The sequence below is a fragment of the Pyxicephalus adspersus genome, chromosome 5, assembly GCF_032062135.1.
Source record: "Pyxicephalus adspersus chromosome 5, UCB_Pads_2.0, whole genome shotgun sequence".
NCBI lineage: Eukaryota > Metazoa > Chordata > Amphibia > Anura > Pyxicephalidae > Pyxicephalus > Pyxicephalus adspersus.
In genome coordinates this window covers 4,926,610-4,945,603 of record NC_092862.1, presented here as the reverse complement: position 1 = coordinate 4,945,603, position 18,994 = coordinate 4,926,610, and the positions used below count along the sequence as shown (strand labels likewise).

Here is an 18,994-nt window from a genome sequence, read left to right as displayed (position 1 = left end):
TGATGTGAGATGTAGGATGGAGGGTTGTCCTATGATGTGAGATGTAGAATGGAGGGTTGTCCTATGATGTGAGATGTAGGATGGAGGGTTGTCCTATGATGTGAGATGTAGGATGGAGGGTTGTCCTATGATGTGATATTTAGGATGGATGGTTGTCTTCTGATGTGAGATGTAGGGCGGATGTTGTCCATTGATGTGAGATGTAGGATGGAATGTTTTTTTATGTGAGATATAGGTTGGATGGATAGTTGTCATCTGATGTGAGATGCAAGATGGACAGGTATGTTCATATCACAGAGAAGAATATTACCGAATGTTGTGAGATGATCTCCCCCAGGGCCTCCATGTCTTCTGGCAGGGGCTCCTGATCCCGTAAACTCAACGCTTCCTCTGCCGCTGTTATCCAGTCCATGAGCCGAGCGACCTCCTCCCGTTCTGCCGCCAATGACTGAATCTGAGCCTGAATACGGCCTCCCTGCTGCTTGGCCCAAGACGCCACCTGCAGCGAAACAAAAAATCATCAGCAGTCAGTGTTACATTCAAAGTTTGGGGAATTTCAATAATAGGTCCTATCAGCTCCCAGTGGCCCACTTACCTCCTGGTATCGGGTCTTGCAGATGTTCAGCCAGGATTTGATGGTGATGATGGAATCAGGGTGGCAGGCAGACAAAATTTCTTGTCCCAGGGAGACAATACATTCTAAAGCCATCTGCTGGCACTCCAGGGTGCTCATCAACTCCTGGAAAGGAAAGAAGAGTTATGAGATGATGGGAGAAGTGTGGGGGTGCAGACCAGGATTTGATAAATCTCTCCTCGTGGCAGATGCATAGCAGGGGGTTCTAAATATGAATCAGCACCATCGCTATCTGTTCTCTAAACTAACAAAATCAGTCTTCTGCATCAAATGTATAAAAAACCACAGCAAAAAGGCCAAAGGATGCCCAACTCTACATTGTAGACCCTGATCATTTTGTGCTTTTTTTCTTCCTGCTTTGTGCCCCTTCTTGCTGAAATGCCCAAGGTAGCCACCTTTACTGCTTGGCCATTGCCCCATCCCTGCCCTTTAGCCAAGTGCAAAGCTGGTACATTGCAATGGTAGATGAGTGTGTGGGCACAGGCATGTTCTCCAGAGATATACAGCAAGGGACCCCAGTGGTACCCACCTGCTGCTGCTTCTGACACTCCTGCAGGGCATGTTCATCCTCAGGGATCACCCCGTACCTCAACGTCCGCTCAGATTCACCAAGACCCTGCAGGAAAGTGCTCACCAGGCAATGGAACTCCTCCGCCTGCAGACAACAATAACATACAGTTTCTCAATCAGAGGTAATGTAAGAAAACAAAGACATTATATAATTATGTCTGGGTTAAATTATCCTGCACAGGTTCTTCAACCCTTCCATCCCATACATTCTCATATCATGTTCAGACACTGTTAGGGATAATGCTGATTGAAGTGCCCCCCATCCCCGGTCTTCCAACCTGCTGCAGTGAAGCCTCCAGTCTGGCTTGTTTAGTGACGGACAGCTGACAAACAACGTCCCAACGATGGCCCAGCTCCTCCATCTGCCTCTGCAGCCAATGAGAGTCAGTGCCGACACCTCCCCGGCTCAGGTCTCGGACAGAGTGCTTCAAGGTCTTCATGGAGCTGGCTCTCTTTCCAAGTTCTTTCTGGAAAGCCTGGAAGACAAAGAAGAAAACAATGCTGCGGTAAAATAAAAGTGCGGAGGGATATTTGGAATATATATCTTCATCAGCAGCCACCAATATGACTATTGTTTGTAAAGTAATATAAGTGTGTCTGTACTACAGGCCATGGAAGCCCTCCAACCCTGAACCCTATGCACAATAATTTTTATTGAATCCCAGCCTGCTGATGAGTAAGGTGAGTGAGGTGCCATATGCCCCAAGCTATTGAAGCCATTTCTTCCGTGGCAGGTTTAGGTGGGCTGATGTGCGAAACCTCCTCCTGCCTATAATTTGGATGTAGACTCCCTCCCCAGAGGGTTTATTATTGGCTGTGCACCCCTCTACGTTCAAATGATGATGTTTATAGGTGACACTCAGACCAAACACCAAAGCATCTCTGAAATAATCCCCAATGCACAATAGGGCCAATAGACGTTCCTGACTGCGAGAAAGGAACTGCAGCCTGGGACAGATCATGGTGGATTGAGATATGTTTTTCTATACAAATTGTTGGGCTGGTGTTTAGTACTGGGACCTGGGGGTTATTGATGAGGTCTGAGGGGTTATTTCTGGGACCTGGGGGACATTGCTTGGGTCTGGAGGGTTATTGCTGCAGCCTGGAGGCTATTGCAGGGACCTGAGAGTTATTCATGGGACCTGGGGGAAATTGCTTGGGCCAGGAGGTTATTGCTGGGAACTAGAGATTATAGTTGGGCCTAGATGGTATTGCTTGGACCTGGAGATCATTGTTGGGGCCTGAAGGTTATTGCTTGGACCTGGGTATTTTTGTTGGGGCCTGGGGGACATTGCTGGGGTTTTTCAATTACATTGTGTTATGACCATACCCATTTTTACATGGATCACCCATGTCCATTTTCAGCCCCTATTCTGCCTCCACTATCCTCTCCTATAGTCCATATACAGCTTCTGCTCTTCCTCCTGTACCCCCTTCTGATGGAGGGTCACTTTACACATTGCCCTTCTGTCCCTTATCAGTTCACTGGAATGTTACATTTGACCATCCTCAACCCAGCTTCCATGGAACCCTGGAGTTCCTCCAAAGGTTTCTAGGGGTTCTTTGGGGCAAAATGATTGAAGAAAGCTGCAATATAAGATGTGCCCAGGTATACAATGTAACAATTAGTGGCCCTTCATGGATGACCTTGGAGAGACCCTGTATAGTGTGGTCTTCTCTAAGCCCCAGAATAGGACAAAGATCTAAAGAAATGCTCTATATAAAATTATTTAGGAAATTGAAGATAAAATGTCCTGATACAATTCATATATGGCGCTGACCACAGATTCTAATCACCAAGATATAACATGTTTCTATTTATATCCAGGCCAGGTATGAGTTCACCTTGTGTTTGTCCAGCAGGTCGCTGACCAGATCCCTATCACCTCCTAGCGGTATTTCCTCCGAGAGCTGCGGCTCCGCTCGGTACAGCCAATCCATCAGAGCCTGAAGAGCGTCAGTGAACTTTCCAGAAAACAGTAACGATTCCTCCAGCTTCTGCTGCCTGGAAAGTTAGAAGTAAGGGTTAGATTAGCAGTTAAAGGAAGTGGTTAGGATTAGATTGATAGTTAGGCTAGTGGTTACAATATGCAGTTAAGGTTAGGTTAGTGGTTAGGGTGAAGTGATCAGTTAGGGTTAGGTTAGCGGCTGGGTTAGGCAATGATTAGGTTTAGGTTGACATATATTTACATATATACAAGATTTTTAGAATGGAAAAATACCTTGCATACTGTAAAAGTCAGTGTGGGCCCCAGATATTTGAAGGAAGGAGACCTTATATCTCATTGTACGTACTTACCTATCAGTTGACTTGTTACAGACATGCTCCCATCGCTCTCTCAGCTCCCCAAGGGATTCATCCATCTTCTGTCCATCCTCGGGCAGCCGAATCTTTTCACGAAGGGCCCGGCCACTGCGCAGAGTCGCCTCATACACCGGACGCTTGGACCTGAAGACTTTCTGAAAGTCCTGTGGCGATAAAACATGATACCATCAGGAAATATGAACTGATAACAAATGAATCTCTGAGGCTTTGGGGGTTACATTACCTTGTGCTGGCCCAGCTGCTGCTTGATGTGCTCCTGGCTGACGCTGGTGTCGATCTGCTGACGGTCCAAACTCAGATCCGCTTCCCGCAGCCAGTCTAGAAGCATCCGCCGGGATTCACTGTACTGCAGGGGCAAAAAAAAATCCATTGAGAATTATACAATGCAGGAGGTTGTAATTTCAGGGGAAGAGTGTGTGCAACCATCATTCAATAAAAGTCAACCAAGTTTATTTTTTCAGCACTCCAATTAGGTGCAATTTGACAAAACCATAAAAAACCAATCAACAATGGGGATGGAGGAGTTTAATATTTGTGCCTGCATTTTGCATCCTCTTGCACCTCCAAAAACAGACATTAGGGGGCGATGTAATCAAGAACAGTGAATGAGAACCTCGGAGGCTTGTCCAAGACGACATAAGCCAATGAGGATTGTTTATTGTAATCCAGAAGAAAACATACAAGGAAAATAAAAAGCTGCCTGTTAGTACAGATGCTGGGAAATTATTTTTAACATTCCTGGGACTTACAGAGAAAATAAAATCTGACATAACCTGCTATTTCTAATTTAGTTCTGGGTGTGTTGTCACCCTTTTGTCTGTCTGAAAGGGCATGATGACACTTGTAGTGTCTGAGCACGTGGAGCTACAAAGAAATATGGTTAACATTCCCTAGTTCTCATATATTGTCCCCAATCCGGGTTCCAAACATGGTATTATATTCAGGTACCAGATGTGGCCCAAATGGATCATTATTATTGGGCACAAAGTAAATTGAAGGCAGTGATTATGTACCAAATGCAATGATTAGTTGTCTGATAAATTGGCACTGGATGCAGCCAATAGATAACTGGAGATAGTTGTTTGGTGTCTACAAAGCTTCAACTTGCAAAGATGAAATCTGGCCCCTCCGATGGCACTCATTGGTGTTACCTGATTTGGAATATGCTAAAAGAAACAGATTTTTTGTGAACTTAGTGTGATGGAAGCGGAAGTTGCACTTACTTGCTTGGCTTGTCTTCGGGACTCCTCCAGACTGCGGCCCCTCTCAGCTGCCCTCTCTTGCACCTTCCCCAGTCGTTCCCTGGCACCCTGCACCAAGGATTGGGTCATGTCCCCTTCCTGTTTCCGACTCACATCCTTGAGACGAGAGCAGACTGACTCCAGGCCGGACAGCTTGGCCTCATTCTGCTGAATCTCCTGCACCAGACCCTGAGGAAGACACAGTGCACATATTAGTAGGTGGCCATATTGCATGCAACACCAGGCCTTCCAAATGGCACAGCAGAAGTTCATTTACCAATATGTGTACCCAATATGTCATGCTGATCCTTCGGCTTCAGTACTTTCTAAGTCAGTGATCCATGATATGTAGCTTAGGAGTTCTGGATTCACCTGGTGAATCCTTGTACTGAGTCAGTGACTTAAGTATGTATTGAAGCTGGAGGATCCACATGACCAGGTCCATGGACCGCACTGACTCACCATCATGAGTTTGGTTCTTGCATTGCTGGTCTGGGTGTCATTGTGCATTCCAGGCCTCTACACACCTTTTGTTCCTGAATCTGATTTGTGACGGTCTCTAGGATGACGCTGGGCGGTCCGGCTGTGTTGAGTCTCCCCTCTACTTGTCCAATCCAATGGGATACTTCCTGCATGGTGCTGTGAAACTCTGTTATTACTGCCAGCCCATCCGACAAGCACACCTGTACACAAAGAGGAAAAATTCAGTGTAAGGGACAATGAGCACACAACCCCGTTACAGAACCCCTTACAACTCCCCCTCACCCACCTTTCTGTCCTGAACCTTGGTGTACGCACTCTCCCACTTTTGCTCCAGGATCCGTAGCTGGTGCTCAGCACTGGAGCCTCGCAGGTGAGGGCTGGAGGCCAGGAGGCGTTGGAGACGGTCCCGTACGCTATTATATGTGTGCTGCTTAGACTCCATTTCTTTACAAAGATCCTGTGTGGTCAGAGATGTAGCATAAGCAATGTTAGTGTGAAGGAAGAAGAGAGAGACATGAGCAGGGCGTACAAAGCAGATAGGTGATGGAGTATGGCAGAGTGCAGGAGGCAGAGGTAATACAGCCAAGTGCCGGAGGCAGGGGAAATATAGCTGAGTGCCAGAAGCAGAGGCAATACAGCTGAGTGCCGGAGGCAGAGGTAATACAGCTGAGTGCAGGAGGCAGAGGCAGAGGAAATACAGCTGGGTGCAGGAGGCAGAGGCAATACAGCTGAGTGCAGGAGGCAGAGGCAATACAGCTGAGTGCAGGAGGCAGAGGAAATACAGCTCAGTGCAGGAGAGAGAGGAAATACAGCTAAGTGCAGGAGGCAGAGGAAATACAGCTGGGTGCAGGAGTAGAGGAGAAAAAAGTAAAATCTGAATTAATAGGGAATAGATTGCTGTACAATAGATGGAGGGTTGATTGAATTTAGCAGGGTGCAGGAGTCAGAGAAGTAAAGCAGAGGCAGGAGTGGGGCAGGGGCATAATGAACTAATAGGGTAACTTCAGATCAGGAATATGAGGACCTGCACAATGACAGAGGAAGAACATAAAAAATAACAATAAACAAAAAAAATTAAAAAATAATATTGGGGGCTCACAGGACAGAGTGCATGATGAGAAGAACAGCATGAAGTGTAATATATATGGAAGTAGAGCAGGTGTATCAAAATGTAACAACATAAGCAACCAATAAGATTTTGGAAAGAAGCCTAAGAAGTATAAAGTGTAGCATGCTGAACAAACACACATTTCTCCTTTTTTTGCAGCCAGTGCCGCCAATGACACAGCTCTCCTGTAAAATAATTATATTATTGTAGCTATATCTCCTCACCAGGTGTTTGCTCAAAGCTTCTCTGGTGGATTCTGGGTGACCCCACACAGGTTTGCAGAAGGACAGACGAGTCTCCACTTCTTCCAGCCATTGTAGAAGATCTGTGACTTCCAGAGCAACGTCCTGCACCTGTGTGAAAAGGGAAACAGGGTCACTAGATGGACCAATCCTCAAAACCAAAATCATGTAAAGGTTATAGTGGTATGGAAATTCTGTAATATATTTAGAGGTAGAAATAAATGGTAGAAGTAAATGGCCAACCACTGTTCAGTTTTGATGAATGCTGCGGCAGGGCTCCTCAGCTTTTGTAGATACCTGGCTTAGACACTTATACCATACCCAATGCTGACATCTTTTACGTCATTTTATTATTAAACCTGAACCCAAAGTGTTTTAAAAGGGTCAAAATATCAATGCCAGGCATTGAATTTAGGGTTTGGGATCAGGCTACAATTAAGTAGAGGCAAAATCATAGGTATAAAACATTTCATTGCAACCACCATGATGATAGACTCCAGGATGTGCAATATTGTCTTTACACTGAATTTAAACAAAGGAGGGAAAACCAGCTTTGCAATGTTCTGATCTCCAAATGGGCAGCTCCATCAATAGGATCTTTATGGAGTCCCTGCCATGTTCCAGCTTGGCCACATTTAGCTCATCATAGGATAGGTTTGGGGCTTTCAAATTTCCATTTATTGAGTATAGGTATTAGAAGTATTTATATTCCATATAAACCTCCTGTGTTGGTTATTATATAACAGCAAAATACTGAAACCACAAACAAGCAACTTACAATACCTAATTACAGTCTTTTAGTGTCACCATTACAATTCATGGGGCAGGCAGACTGGTTGGGGTTTAGAATTCACCCTTTAATACGCCCTTCAAAAAGACCAAAAATCACCATGGGGTATTAGTTGGCATGTAATCTTTTTAGTCTTTTATGCAGCTTATTTATTACCCTGCTGAGGTCATTCTCCAGCTCCACCTGTCGTCTCTCCGTCTCGCTCCGGACAAACTCCCACCGTTCTGTTAGTTCGCTCAGCCTGGCCTGAAGTGTCTCTGCCCCATCACCGAGAGAAGTCAGGAGGATCGCCCGTCCGGCTTCATCCACAGACTCCACTGTGCGGGTGTGAGAGAGGACATCATTGCGCAGGACCTGCAGGGGGCGACATACAACAAATACACTTTACCCCTGATATGTATGAAAAGGATTGGGGGCGGAGTAGTTTTTGATACATTTATTTATGATACATATTAGGCATAATTTATTTAAATGTTTTTGAAAAGTTGCTGCTTTTTTTTTCTGTATTTCTGAACCTTAGATGTAGACTTAAAGCTCAACTCAAGTTTATGGGTAAAGGTGGAACCAGAGAAGGCCAAATTAAAGATACTTGATAAGATAGAGATGACTTTGTAAATTAATTAGTGGAAAGTAATGAGAACAGGATTAAGTTTATTTGATTGGCCCCTTGCAATATCACTCAAGGACTCCGGATCTCCAGTCTCCTCCAATCCCAATATACTATGGAAGTAGCTCTTATTGCAGGGTTCTGCCTCTATTATAAGCGGTTTGTATAATTCCAGCTCACTGAGCACATTGACGAACGTGGACTTTCCCACTACACCCACCTTGTGTTTGGCCAGCTCGATCTCACAAGTCTGCAGGTCAGTACAGGGCTGGCGGGGCCCCTGAAGCTGCTCCTTGGTGTGGGAGAGCCAATTCAGGAGTTCCTCCAACTGGTTCTGGAACTGGCCAAGTCCCAGCAGGGCCTCTTCTAACTGGTGCTGTGAGGACAATGACAAAATGTATTATAAGATGAAAGTTCATCAATTCAATCTCTTACTGTTACAACTTTTGTATCTATGAGGAATAGTCCTCTGTCTTCTATACATCATTCAATGGTTTTGGATCAAGTCACCGATCAACCACAAGTCCCAGCAGACTCTGCAGGCTTTCTTGTGGTTTTAAATATCTCACTGGTTATGTGATTACAGTCTGTCCAGCCAGTGCATGACTTAACAAATCAGACATTATATGCCCAACTTCCATGATTAAATGGTTACGTATATACTTGAATATAAACCTATTTACCTAGTTTTACCTGCAAAAACAGTAAAACTACATTGACTCCAATATAAAAGTAGGGCAAAAAATACCCATCACTGTTAACACTTCAAAACAGTAATCAACAGAAATGCCAATACATGTAAATAAATACATACATGGTGTGTTATTTTTAAAACATTTATTTAAAAGAGGAAAAAAATAAAACCAGAGCTCAGTATGTTAATCTTCTTTCCTCCTTTTCTTCAGGGTAAATGATTTTGTATTTTGGGTTAAATATGATGGGACACTTTCTCATAAATGATCTTTTGTGCATTATTGTTGGCCACCAGTAGATGGTGCTGTGTCCCTATGTAAACTGTGTATCAGACAGCAATAGTTTATATTACACTTTACATGAAGACACAGTGCCATCTAGTGGCCAATGTAAAAACTGAGATTCTTTTTCTAATGAAATTTTGCTTTTGCAGGTAAAAAAAAAATATTGCAGCATATAAATAATAAATATATTTGGCACCTGACGGTTTACAGCCTCTTCCTCTAATCGGTCCCAACGTTCTCTGTAGTCACTCAGCTGTGATCCATTAGACTTGTCCAGGTTCTGGTGCCCGATACTCTCCAACTCCACTCGGTGCTGATAGAGCTCTCTCTTAAATTCCTGTTTTACACACACCATAAGTTATCATTAAATGGGCAAATGGTGGGCACTACCACCATGCCATTCAGTTCCGTAAATTCAGAAAATCCCAGCACCCCTCCCCGATTTTGTTCCATTTTGTTATTGGAATCTGACTTAATAACTAAGCTCCACCTACTTTCACCACCCCACCCATGAACAGCGTACTTATTGGACACTAAGGCCATGTGATTGGTCACTGGAAAGGCAGTGGGCAGGGCTTAGTCATAGAGTCAGAAAAAAGTCAGGCCCCATGAACAAAAACTAGATCAGAGAGATGGGAATGTTTTTATTGGCAATAAAGGTATTGGTAATATTTTACTGGGCATTGTGTTTGGCAGTATTAGGAATGAATATTTATCATTAACAGCCCTGATTACTCTTAAATAGCAGTTACAATATAGGCAGCAATATGGAGAAGGGGTGGGGCTGAGCATTTCATGGTTATACGCATGGCTTAATTCTGGGTTTCTGGTCTATGTACTTTATCCAAGACAGATATTTAATTATATGAATACCAAGGTATATTCCACACATATCTTAATATTAGGGATTACTCTCCACTTACCTTTAAGTCAGACAGCTGACGCCCCACCATCTCCAAGTCCCCTCCCACGAGGAACTCCTCAGATAGGCGAGACTCAGCTAAAACCAGCCAATCCTGCAGCCTCTGTGGAAAGAGAAGAACACAGGTAAAATATATCTATATCCTCGGGGAAGTATAGGGATCAGTGGTCAGATATGACACTCCATGATTACCATATTATTATTAATAAACAGGATTTATATAGCACTAATATATTGTGCAGTGCTGTACATTAAATAGGGGTTGAAAATGACAGAAAGATACAGACAATGAGACAGGAGGAGGAGAGGATCCTGCCCCGAAGAGCTTACAATCTAGGAGATCATATGATGAGCACGCTGTCAGTATTATATGGCCTGTGATCACATACACTTATTTGAAAGGTGCTGCCGGGTCTGTTGTCAAACCAATCCTAGAACAAGCATGCAGCCAGTGAAGTATATCAAGTATGATCTCTCATCCTGCACTACAGGCCCTGCACATTTAGTATCATAAAGACAGTGACACAGGACACCCGTGAGCTTACAATCTAAGAGTCATGAAAAGTCTGAAGGTTTTTCAGTATTTGTCTCATATTGTGCTCAGCAATACCCTAAAATTGGAAGTAATAAATAATGTTATTCAGCCCATTATTAGTCTACGCCGGGTTTCATACCTGAACAGTCTCCTGGTAGCGGAGGGTAACCTTCAGCTGCTCCTCCAGGTGTGCGTTGCGTTCGCTCCAGAGCTTGTTCAGACTGTTCCAGGCCACATACAGCTGCAGAAACAAGAAATGTTATGTTCTCCGAATGCTTGGTTCATTTTTGTGGTTGCAAAGTCCCAAAAAGTGACTAATAAACACTTCTGGAATGAACAATCTTTTTACATATTTTAAATAGCTTTATATATATATTTCTATAGATCTCTACACTATTGCAGACATAATTGTGGACATCACTACAGGTTCATTGACACATCAGCACTTGAAGCCCATAGTAAACTTGTGCATTGAAAAAAAAACAGGTGCACTAGAATGGCAGCTCCTTCAGAATAATGTCTATGGTATACCATTCCTTGGTTTAACTTCATTGAGTTTGCTGCCAGGAGGGAAAAAGGAAAGGCCCTGTGTAAGGTCCATGTGGCTACCTGGAGCTTTGACTAAGCTGAGAACTCTCTCCTTGCCCAACCATCCGGCACCAGTGGGCAGAAAGCGGCATCAGTCCCATGTGGCTCAATCATCATTTCATGGTGGGAAGAATGGGTGTCATATGTTGTCCATTCTCTATCAACGAGTCAACGGATGAAGCATGAGTCACATTTGACCTATAACCAAGCACTGGTGGGTGGTTGGAGTTCAGTTATGCATGGCTGATAATTTTATATATATATATATATATATATATATATAAACATCCAGTTGGGTGGAAGGGTCACCAACCACCAATGGCAGAAAGGCATAAGAGGCTTGTGTGGTCCAATCACCATGCACCAGGGAAGGAAGGGGTGTGAGTCTTATGTTCCTCATACTTAGAGGTACCAGTTAATTCGCTTGATTGAGTAATGGGGGGACAATCTGAAGATGAGTATGTGCAGCTCTGGAGGAGGAGGGTTTCCCTACAATGCACAAGTTCTTTTGAAGGTCAATAATTTTTGAGTTGCCATATTTGAATGCAGTGAAAATGACAATTCTTGAATACCCCAATCATTGTAGCCATGGAAAGTACATCCAATCTTCTGCAACCAGGGATATGGATGATACATTTCCAACAACAGGCAGCAATATACACCCAATTTCCTAAATTTCACTCCTGGAAAGTGTGAATGAGCCCAGCTTAGATCTTCTGGATTGCCATATTACAGACCGATGTATAGACTTTATAAGGAGATGGTAAGTTGTTCTATTTCTTAAGAATCCATAGATTTGTCACTAGATGACCTACTTACCTCATCCAGGCTCTTGGTCACATCTGGCTTGTCCATGTCCCCACAAGAAGACATTAGGTCCACCCCGAGAGACCCCAGCACATCCAACTCATTCTGCAGATTGTCAATATCTTCCCGAAGAGCCTGGTGGTATAAGGAGGACAAATGGTATTAGATATGTTATTGTGTGAGTTTGGTGAGATCAGCATTGGGAGAATTTTACTATAAAGCTGCAGCAATGCAAATGGTGACCAACCTGCCCATCAGCTATAATTTTGCCCCAACACACACAACTTCTCTATCCAATATCTAAATCTCCCTGATGCTGATGTCGTCATCTGAATCTAAGCCTCTGTACCCACGAAAGCTCCATCCAAAAATACTGGAGCAGGACATCGAATAGCCCAATTTTAAGTCATATGATCAAGCCCAGTTGTCGTACCCAAAGAAGCCACCATCTGTATTGGATTACAGTATGCTTGCCCCAACCTTCTGCTTTACCTGCATAGCATCCAGCCGGGTTCTGATAGACTCAGGATCAGGGCTAGGTTGTTCCGTGTCCAGAACCATCTGTTGGGTATCTCCCAGATTAACTGCCAGGTCAGAAAGACTGCGCCAGAACCTTTCCGCCAACATGAACAACCCAGACAGCCAAGCGTCACGGTCTTCCGCGCGCCCACACAGCTGCTTCCAGTCCGCCAATAACACTTCTGTCCGCTGCTGGAGGCCTGCAAATAAGAGCAAGGTATGATGGAGGAGAGACTAAATGGAGAATGGCCAGAAGAAGGTGGAATAGTGCAGGAATGGAAGTCTATCGTCTGAAGAACTCTGAGAAGGTATAAACTACATTTGGTTGATATTGTTGGGTGATGAGTATTATGGAAAGGTATGGGATCTTTTAAGGTAGGTGGTGGGGTTAAATAGTTGGGGTTGTGTTTAGGGGATCGGTTTAGTTAAGGGATCGTAACTATAACTTGGCGCAGAATAAATGGGTACAAGAGATTAGTTGTTAGTAGTTAGTAAAGGGATTGGCTGGAGGTTGGCCTTACACCTAGCATTGATGCAAATTAAAATTCATTCTTCAAGAATCTAGGAAATTATTGCAATCAAAGTGGACTAAAAACCGCAAAATTACAAACAGCTTATGGTTGGCATTGCGGTTCTGATGGAGCCACAAACAAGAAATTTCGGAAGAAAATTAGGTGTTATGTAGAAAATTGGTCAAGGGTTAGCAGAGAGGTTAACCTGAGGGGTTGAGAGATGTTATGAAAAGGAGTAAAGTTGGGGGCTAGGATTGGTTTTTAAGGTCTAGGGTAAAGGGTAAAAATAAGAGACAGAAGTTGGTTGAGGGTTAGGCCTGGTTTGGTAATATGGTTAGAGATAAAATAGAGGTTGGCTGAGGGTATTAGGTTACGTTAAGGTTTGCATGGATTAGGGTCAAGTAAGTTATCTGCTGTTAGAAATGTAGGAATTATTAGAAGAATCATACATTATGTTTTCTATATGATCTTTTTTTAAAGCAGTGAATCTGACATTCTTTGGTGTAGAATCTTCCAGGTCCATGTGTTTCAATAGCAGTACATGATTCTCCAACAGATGATGTTTCAGTGATTTATAAATATAACTCTCATTTCATGCACTGAGAACCTTTGCTCTGGTGATCAAGCAGCAAAAACAAAACATATTGGAGGACATGCAGTGGTCTGTGTGAATGACATCTAGAAGACAAATACCTTGAGACTCTTTAGCATCATCTGGAAGGCTGGAAGCCAGCTCACTTCCCTGTTTACTGATATTCTCCAAAGCGACTCCCAGCTTTTCCAGCTCAGCTTGAACTTGGGAGTTTTCTTGGAGCTGTTCCCGAATCCGAGAGGGCTCCCCACGAACAGACGTAGAAATCTGCATTCGGTCTTTGAGTCGCTCTAAACTTTCTGACATCATATCTATCCTCTCGCTGATCTGTAGGAAGGTGCAGGATTAGGCTGGGAATGTTTGGTTGGTGATGGAAAATTATGGCAAATAATAAAGATAAAAAACTGACCTGGCTGTATCGGGGAACTGTATCCTCCAGGACAGCCGCTGCTTGGCGGACGGCCTCACGGATGGCACAAAATCTTTTCTCTGCACACTCAAATCTCTGCTGGAATACAGAACTCTCTTCTGGGCACAACTCTGACAACTTACACGCCACTCGGTGCAGTTTGGTCACAAGTGGCTTGTGTTCAGCAACTACTTCCCGGAGAGCCTAGAGGAATGACCAAACCACTGATAAATAGCTATAGCTAGATAAATGGCTCTATATTAGCTCTGGGTGTACAGTGGGATAAATGACTCTATATTAGGATGTATCCCAGGAAGAGGCAGATTGTGTATCATAATGGATATCCTTATTGGAAGGTGCAAACTTTATATTGCACAGGGGCATCACAATATAATGTATATTTTACAGGTAATTATCCCAGGAAATATACAGATTATCTTTTCAGAATAGGGCAGCTTGTACAATATTCATCACATTAGGACTCACCTGCAGTTTCTCTTGCTGCTCCCTGAAGTCTCTGGAGAGGCCGCAGTTTGGAGATCTCTGGGGTAAGTCGGACTCAGTCTCTTCTATCCAAGGTAGCAGCTCCTCCTCGGCTTCAGAAAACTGGGCAAGCATAGAGAGTGTGTGCTCCAGGACAGGGGGCGAAGTGGTCAGTTGGGCGGTTATTTGGGGACACTTCTCCTTCAGGGATTCCAGAGATGCCTGGATAGGAACACATCCAAGAACCGATCATAAAATGTCATTTCAGTAATTAATACACTTAACTTTATGTGCTGCATTAGCTGCTTGATTTTGAATGGGCTTTTGGTGAGCCTACCAGTACAGCTCTTTTCTCAAGCATTGAACCCTACAGTTTCTCCAGAGGTTTCTAGGAGTTTCTTAAGGAATGATTGTCAATTCACACCAGCCTGGTTCACTGTATTACATAAACATGCGTTATTTCTATGATAAATGACTGACTGAGGTTTTCTTTTGGCACAGACTTGCAAAGCTGCCAGCAATGTTTCATGAGGAATAATGGTAACATGGCTAACTCTTCCTCAACTCATCTTCATCCAGGACTAGAGAAAGCCCTACTCATAGTATCCTTGTGGAAAGTTGACAGGCAATTTAAATAAAGGTGCAAAGGCTAAAGGATTTTGGGTATTTGGATAAGTCTCACCTGCAGACGTTCCTGGGTTGCCCCCGGGCACAGGGTCACTAACGTGTCCGAGATATTGAGCAGTCTCTCGGTGATGCCACAGTGCTGTAGAACGTCCACGGCCAGCAGCTGTCATAGAGTGAAAAAGCCAATCTTTAGTCCACATTTGCACGCACAAGATGAGATACCCGTGTGTTGTAGGGTGCAAATGAAAATGGACCCCCAAAACCTGCCATGTTTCTCATTAGGACTCATGCCAGGTCTGCACACCCTCATCACCTTATGATCCCTCATCTGTGCCTGTAGAGTCTCCACATCCAATGTGACGCAGCTTAGCTCCTCCAGACGTCGCTCAGCGTTACGAAGATGTGACAGCTCGGTCAGAACAACCTGATCCAGCTGAAACCAAGAAGGAGAAAGTCAGAACAGTCATATGGAAAAGAGTAAATATCAATAATGTTTATTGGTCACCCACCTTTTCCGTGTCACTGGCACTCAGCATGCTGCGCTCTTCGCCACTCAAGGAGGATACCAATTTCTCCATCCGGCCCAACCACAAGGAAACGTCCTCCTGAGATGGATCCAGGTGTTCTGTGGCTTGAAGGGTTTGTTCAGTTTTCTGGAGGATATCACCAGCACTCTGAGCCACAATAATATACCGCACTCGTAAAGCGTCCATCTTTTCTTGGCAAAGCTGAGATTCCTCTCCTGAAAGATGTTACATGGAAGATATATATGAGGTCTGACAACACTATCACACTATTTAATCCCTTGTGGTTAAACTCTATTGACATAAGGCTTCTTTCAACTTGATTATACAACACAGAGCACCCACAAATATAGAATCACCCTCTGCCCAACGCAGAGTCACCCCACTGATACAAAGGCAAACCACCACACAATGCACCCAAATCTAAAAAGCCACTAACACCATGCACCCAAATCAAAAAGCCACCAACGCAATGCACCCAAATCAAAAAAGCAACAAAACACAATGCACCCAAATCAAAAAAAGCTGCCAACACCATGCACCCAAGTCAAAAAAAGCCACAAACACAATCCACCCAAATCAAAAAGCCACAAACACAATCCACCCAAATTAAAAAAAAGCCACTAACACAATACAACCAAATCAAAAAAGTCACAAACACAATACACCAAAATAAAAAAAAGCTGCCAACACCATGAATCCAAATCAAAAAGCCACAAACACAATGCACCCAAATCAAAAGAGCCACAAACACAATACACCAAAATCAAAAAAGCCACCAACACCATGCACCCAAATTAAAAAGCCACAAACACCATGAATCCAAATAAAAAAGCCACTAACCCCATGCACCCAAATCAAAAAGCCACTAACACAATGCACCCAAAATCAAAAAGCCACAAACACAAGTCAAAAAAGCCACTAACACAATACACCAAAATCGAAAAAAGCCACCAACACAATGCACCCAGATTAAAAAGCCAGCAGTACAATGCACTCAAATCAAAAAAGCCACCCAAACAATGCAACTGAATTAAAAAGGTACCTGTCACATTGGTGGTCAGTTGGAGAAAGTACGTTAGAGTCAGAAAAGACCCCCTTCATTATATTAGATCAAAAGTGCCCCCCTGCATTGAGGGTCAATGGGGAAAGGCCTCTCTTACAGTGATAGTCAGCAGCGATGGGCACACTTACATCAGAGGTCATTGATAAGGACCCTCATAGTGGTGCTTGGAGGAGTGGAGTTGGAGGAAAATGTATCTAGTGGTCAGTGGAGAAGCCGTTTCTTCCTTACATTGGGGTCCATCAGCAAAGGGTTCCCTTATATTGGTGTTCAGGGGGGGGCAGAGACCCGTATACTAGGGGACAGTTTGTCAAGGACAAGGATAATAACCTTTTAGGGAATCTTGTTGAGAGAGCTGTTCTTGGCCATTCCTCACAATTTCTGCCCTCCCTGTTTAAACTTTAATTTTTCCAAATCTAGAATAGTCTGCCGAAAGTCTAAAGCATTTTAAAAGTTAAAATCTCATTTTTTTTAAAGAAGACTTTTGGCAATGCAAACTAAATTAACCCAGCAGGTGGTTTAGGTGGCTCAAAATGGTTCCAGTTCAACCATAACACCCAGACACCAACCTGACACATCCACTGACACCTAACACTCCTCATTCACACATTTCTCCAGATTTGATAGAATCATGCACTGTCCTTCTATAATCCCCAATGTACAACCTGGGGCACTGACCTAAAATCAATCACATGGGGGATTGTCCTTGCAGAACATCATTATCTGTATGGGATATGTGCATAAGGGTGGAAATACAATATGGCCGGGGAGGGTAATAAAGCAGCCATATATTGCAGGTAGCTTGAGACTGTATGAATATTACTTTCTGTATTTTTTTCACAAAACTTACCTTTTCATTCTGCAGAATTAGTAATTTTGGTAATTTGGCTCACTTTTTCAAACTATTGGGACAAATCTACATCTGTCAATCGATGGGGATCATGGTATTGAACTGTGAGATTGTACTACAATAATTGTTTTCCTAAAACTTGTAATTTTCCCATCAATGGATTGTTAGCTTTGCTGTCCAGTATCACTGAGATGTACCTGAACATCTGCTGCAATCAGTATCCCTAAAACTGTAAGCTTGCTGACTGTAGGATGAGCCCAACTGTTTATCCTGACTTCTTCCTGAATGTATCTTCTGCCCGGCACAGCAGATGTGGCTTGGGAAGTGAACGGAGACAAGATGATCCCAGAGAAGATCCTTTCAGCAATGGCAATCATTATTACCACCATCCAGTCCCAAACACTGTCAGCTTTCTCACCTGTCTACATTTCTGCCCAGTCGGTCCATTTACCTGAAACCAATTCCAGGATCACCTGGCCCTTCTCTAGAACCTTGTCCAGGTCTCCCGGCTTGCTCTGTATTTCCCTGCACAGATCCTAAAAGAAGGAAATGATTAGTAAATGCTAATAAAGAGTTTCTGGGTTGTGAGCCATGAGTTTTGTGATGAGCAGAGAAGAAAATACCTGGACTTCTATGTGGGCGTCTTTTATTTGGTTCATGGACCTGTTGGTTCTCCATAGTTCTGCCACTCGTCTTTCGGCGGAGCTCAGCCAATCATAGAAGGCGTCCAGAGATTCCTGGAAGTTCTGGGCAGCGGGGGTGATCCTCTCTAACTGGCGGTGTCTACATATGAAAGACAAAATACATTCATTACAACTGATTCTTTGCTTCAAATTCAGATTTGTTACTCCCCTCATCCTCTTTGTACAGATCGGAGGCTCTCCACTCCTTGGGGGGGTGTCAGGGTTTCTTATTTCGGGATTATATTCTGCACTGGGTAAATCTGAGCCCTGTTAGTCCTCTATGAGCCTCTCACTTACCTCTCCTCGGCTTTCTGTAGCAGGTTGTCCCACCGATGCTGCAGATCCAAGAATGCAGCTCTCTGCTGGGCAGGTTCTGCAGCTTCTATGGGCAGAGGCTGGGAAGGTGACCTCCTGCCCTGCAATACTCGTTCTATCCGTGGCCTTCTCTCCTGCAAGAGGCGCTGCAGAAGCTATAAAGGAAAAAAAAGTAAGAGGTCAAAACAACACAATTGACAATGATGACAAAGTGACATTATACATCTTCACCTGCTTTACCCAATACTGACCATCAGGGGGCGCTATGATAACAGCTTTCATGATGCAGAATACCTGGGTAGAAGCTGCCAATGTCAGGGCCACACAGCATTTACAGCATTTACAGCATTTACATCAGGGATGTTGGTAACAGAAAGGATTTTCTGGTTCAAAATTAATATTCTGCTTTGTAACATATATAAAAATGTATCCTCTACACCCGCAACAGTCAACTTGTTAGATTTAGGAAGTCTCATATTTGGAATGCTATTACATATTACATGAGACGGTCCGAGACTGCAGACATAGTACAGGAGATGTCAGAGACTGTACACATAGTACAGGAGACGGTCAGAGACTGCAGACAT

The 18,994-nt window shown here is 43.7% G+C and overlaps 2 protein-coding genes across 2 annotated transcripts in view; both read right to left on the bottom strand.

The window, feature by feature from the left end:
- LOC140330462 (microtubule-actin cross-linking factor 1, isoforms 6/7-like) overlaps positions 1 to 18,562 on the bottom strand; it is a gene marked incomplete at its 5' end in the record, with an annotated part of 41,449 nt that extends 22,887 nt beyond the window's left edge. The window contains 27 exon segments of the mRNA XM_072410599.1: positions 311 to 499; positions 596 to 739; positions 1,164 to 1,289; positions 1,483 to 1,680; positions 3,050 to 3,209; positions 3,504 to 3,673; positions 3,754 to 3,876; positions 4,754 to 4,960; positions 5,299 to 5,454; positions 5,541 to 5,711; positions 6,587 to 6,715; positions 7,551 to 7,748; positions 8,222 to 8,377; positions 9,175 to 9,315; positions 9,902 to 10,003; positions 10,575 to 10,676; positions 11,843 to 11,965; positions 12,323 to 12,549; positions 13,555 to 13,780; positions 13,863 to 14,066; positions 14,349 to 14,567; positions 15,028 to 15,135; positions 15,286 to 15,405; positions 15,482 to 15,714; positions 17,861 to 17,945; positions 18,033 to 18,192; positions 18,390 to 18,562. Of these exon segments, the coding sequence (XP_072266700.1) occupies positions 311 to 499; positions 596 to 739; positions 1,164 to 1,289; positions 1,483 to 1,680; positions 3,050 to 3,209; positions 3,504 to 3,673; positions 3,754 to 3,876; positions 4,754 to 4,960; positions 5,299 to 5,454; positions 5,541 to 5,711; positions 6,587 to 6,715; positions 7,551 to 7,748; positions 8,222 to 8,377; positions 9,175 to 9,315; positions 9,902 to 10,003; positions 10,575 to 10,676; positions 11,843 to 11,965; positions 12,323 to 12,549; positions 13,555 to 13,780; positions 13,863 to 14,066; positions 14,349 to 14,567; positions 15,028 to 15,135; positions 15,286 to 15,405; positions 15,482 to 15,714; positions 17,861 to 17,945; positions 18,033 to 18,068 (4,053 nt within the window).
- A 415-nt stretch (positions 18,563 to 18,977) lies between these two features.
- Positions 18,978 to 18,994, bottom strand: part of LOC140331884 (uncharacterized) — an 18,941-nt gene continuing 18,924 nt past the window's right edge. The window contains exon 5 of the mRNA XM_072413218.1: positions 18,978 to 18,984. Coding sequence (XP_072269319.1) covers positions 18,978 to 18,984 — 7 coding nt within the window. The remainder of the gene's footprint in view (positions 18,985 to 18,994) is intronic.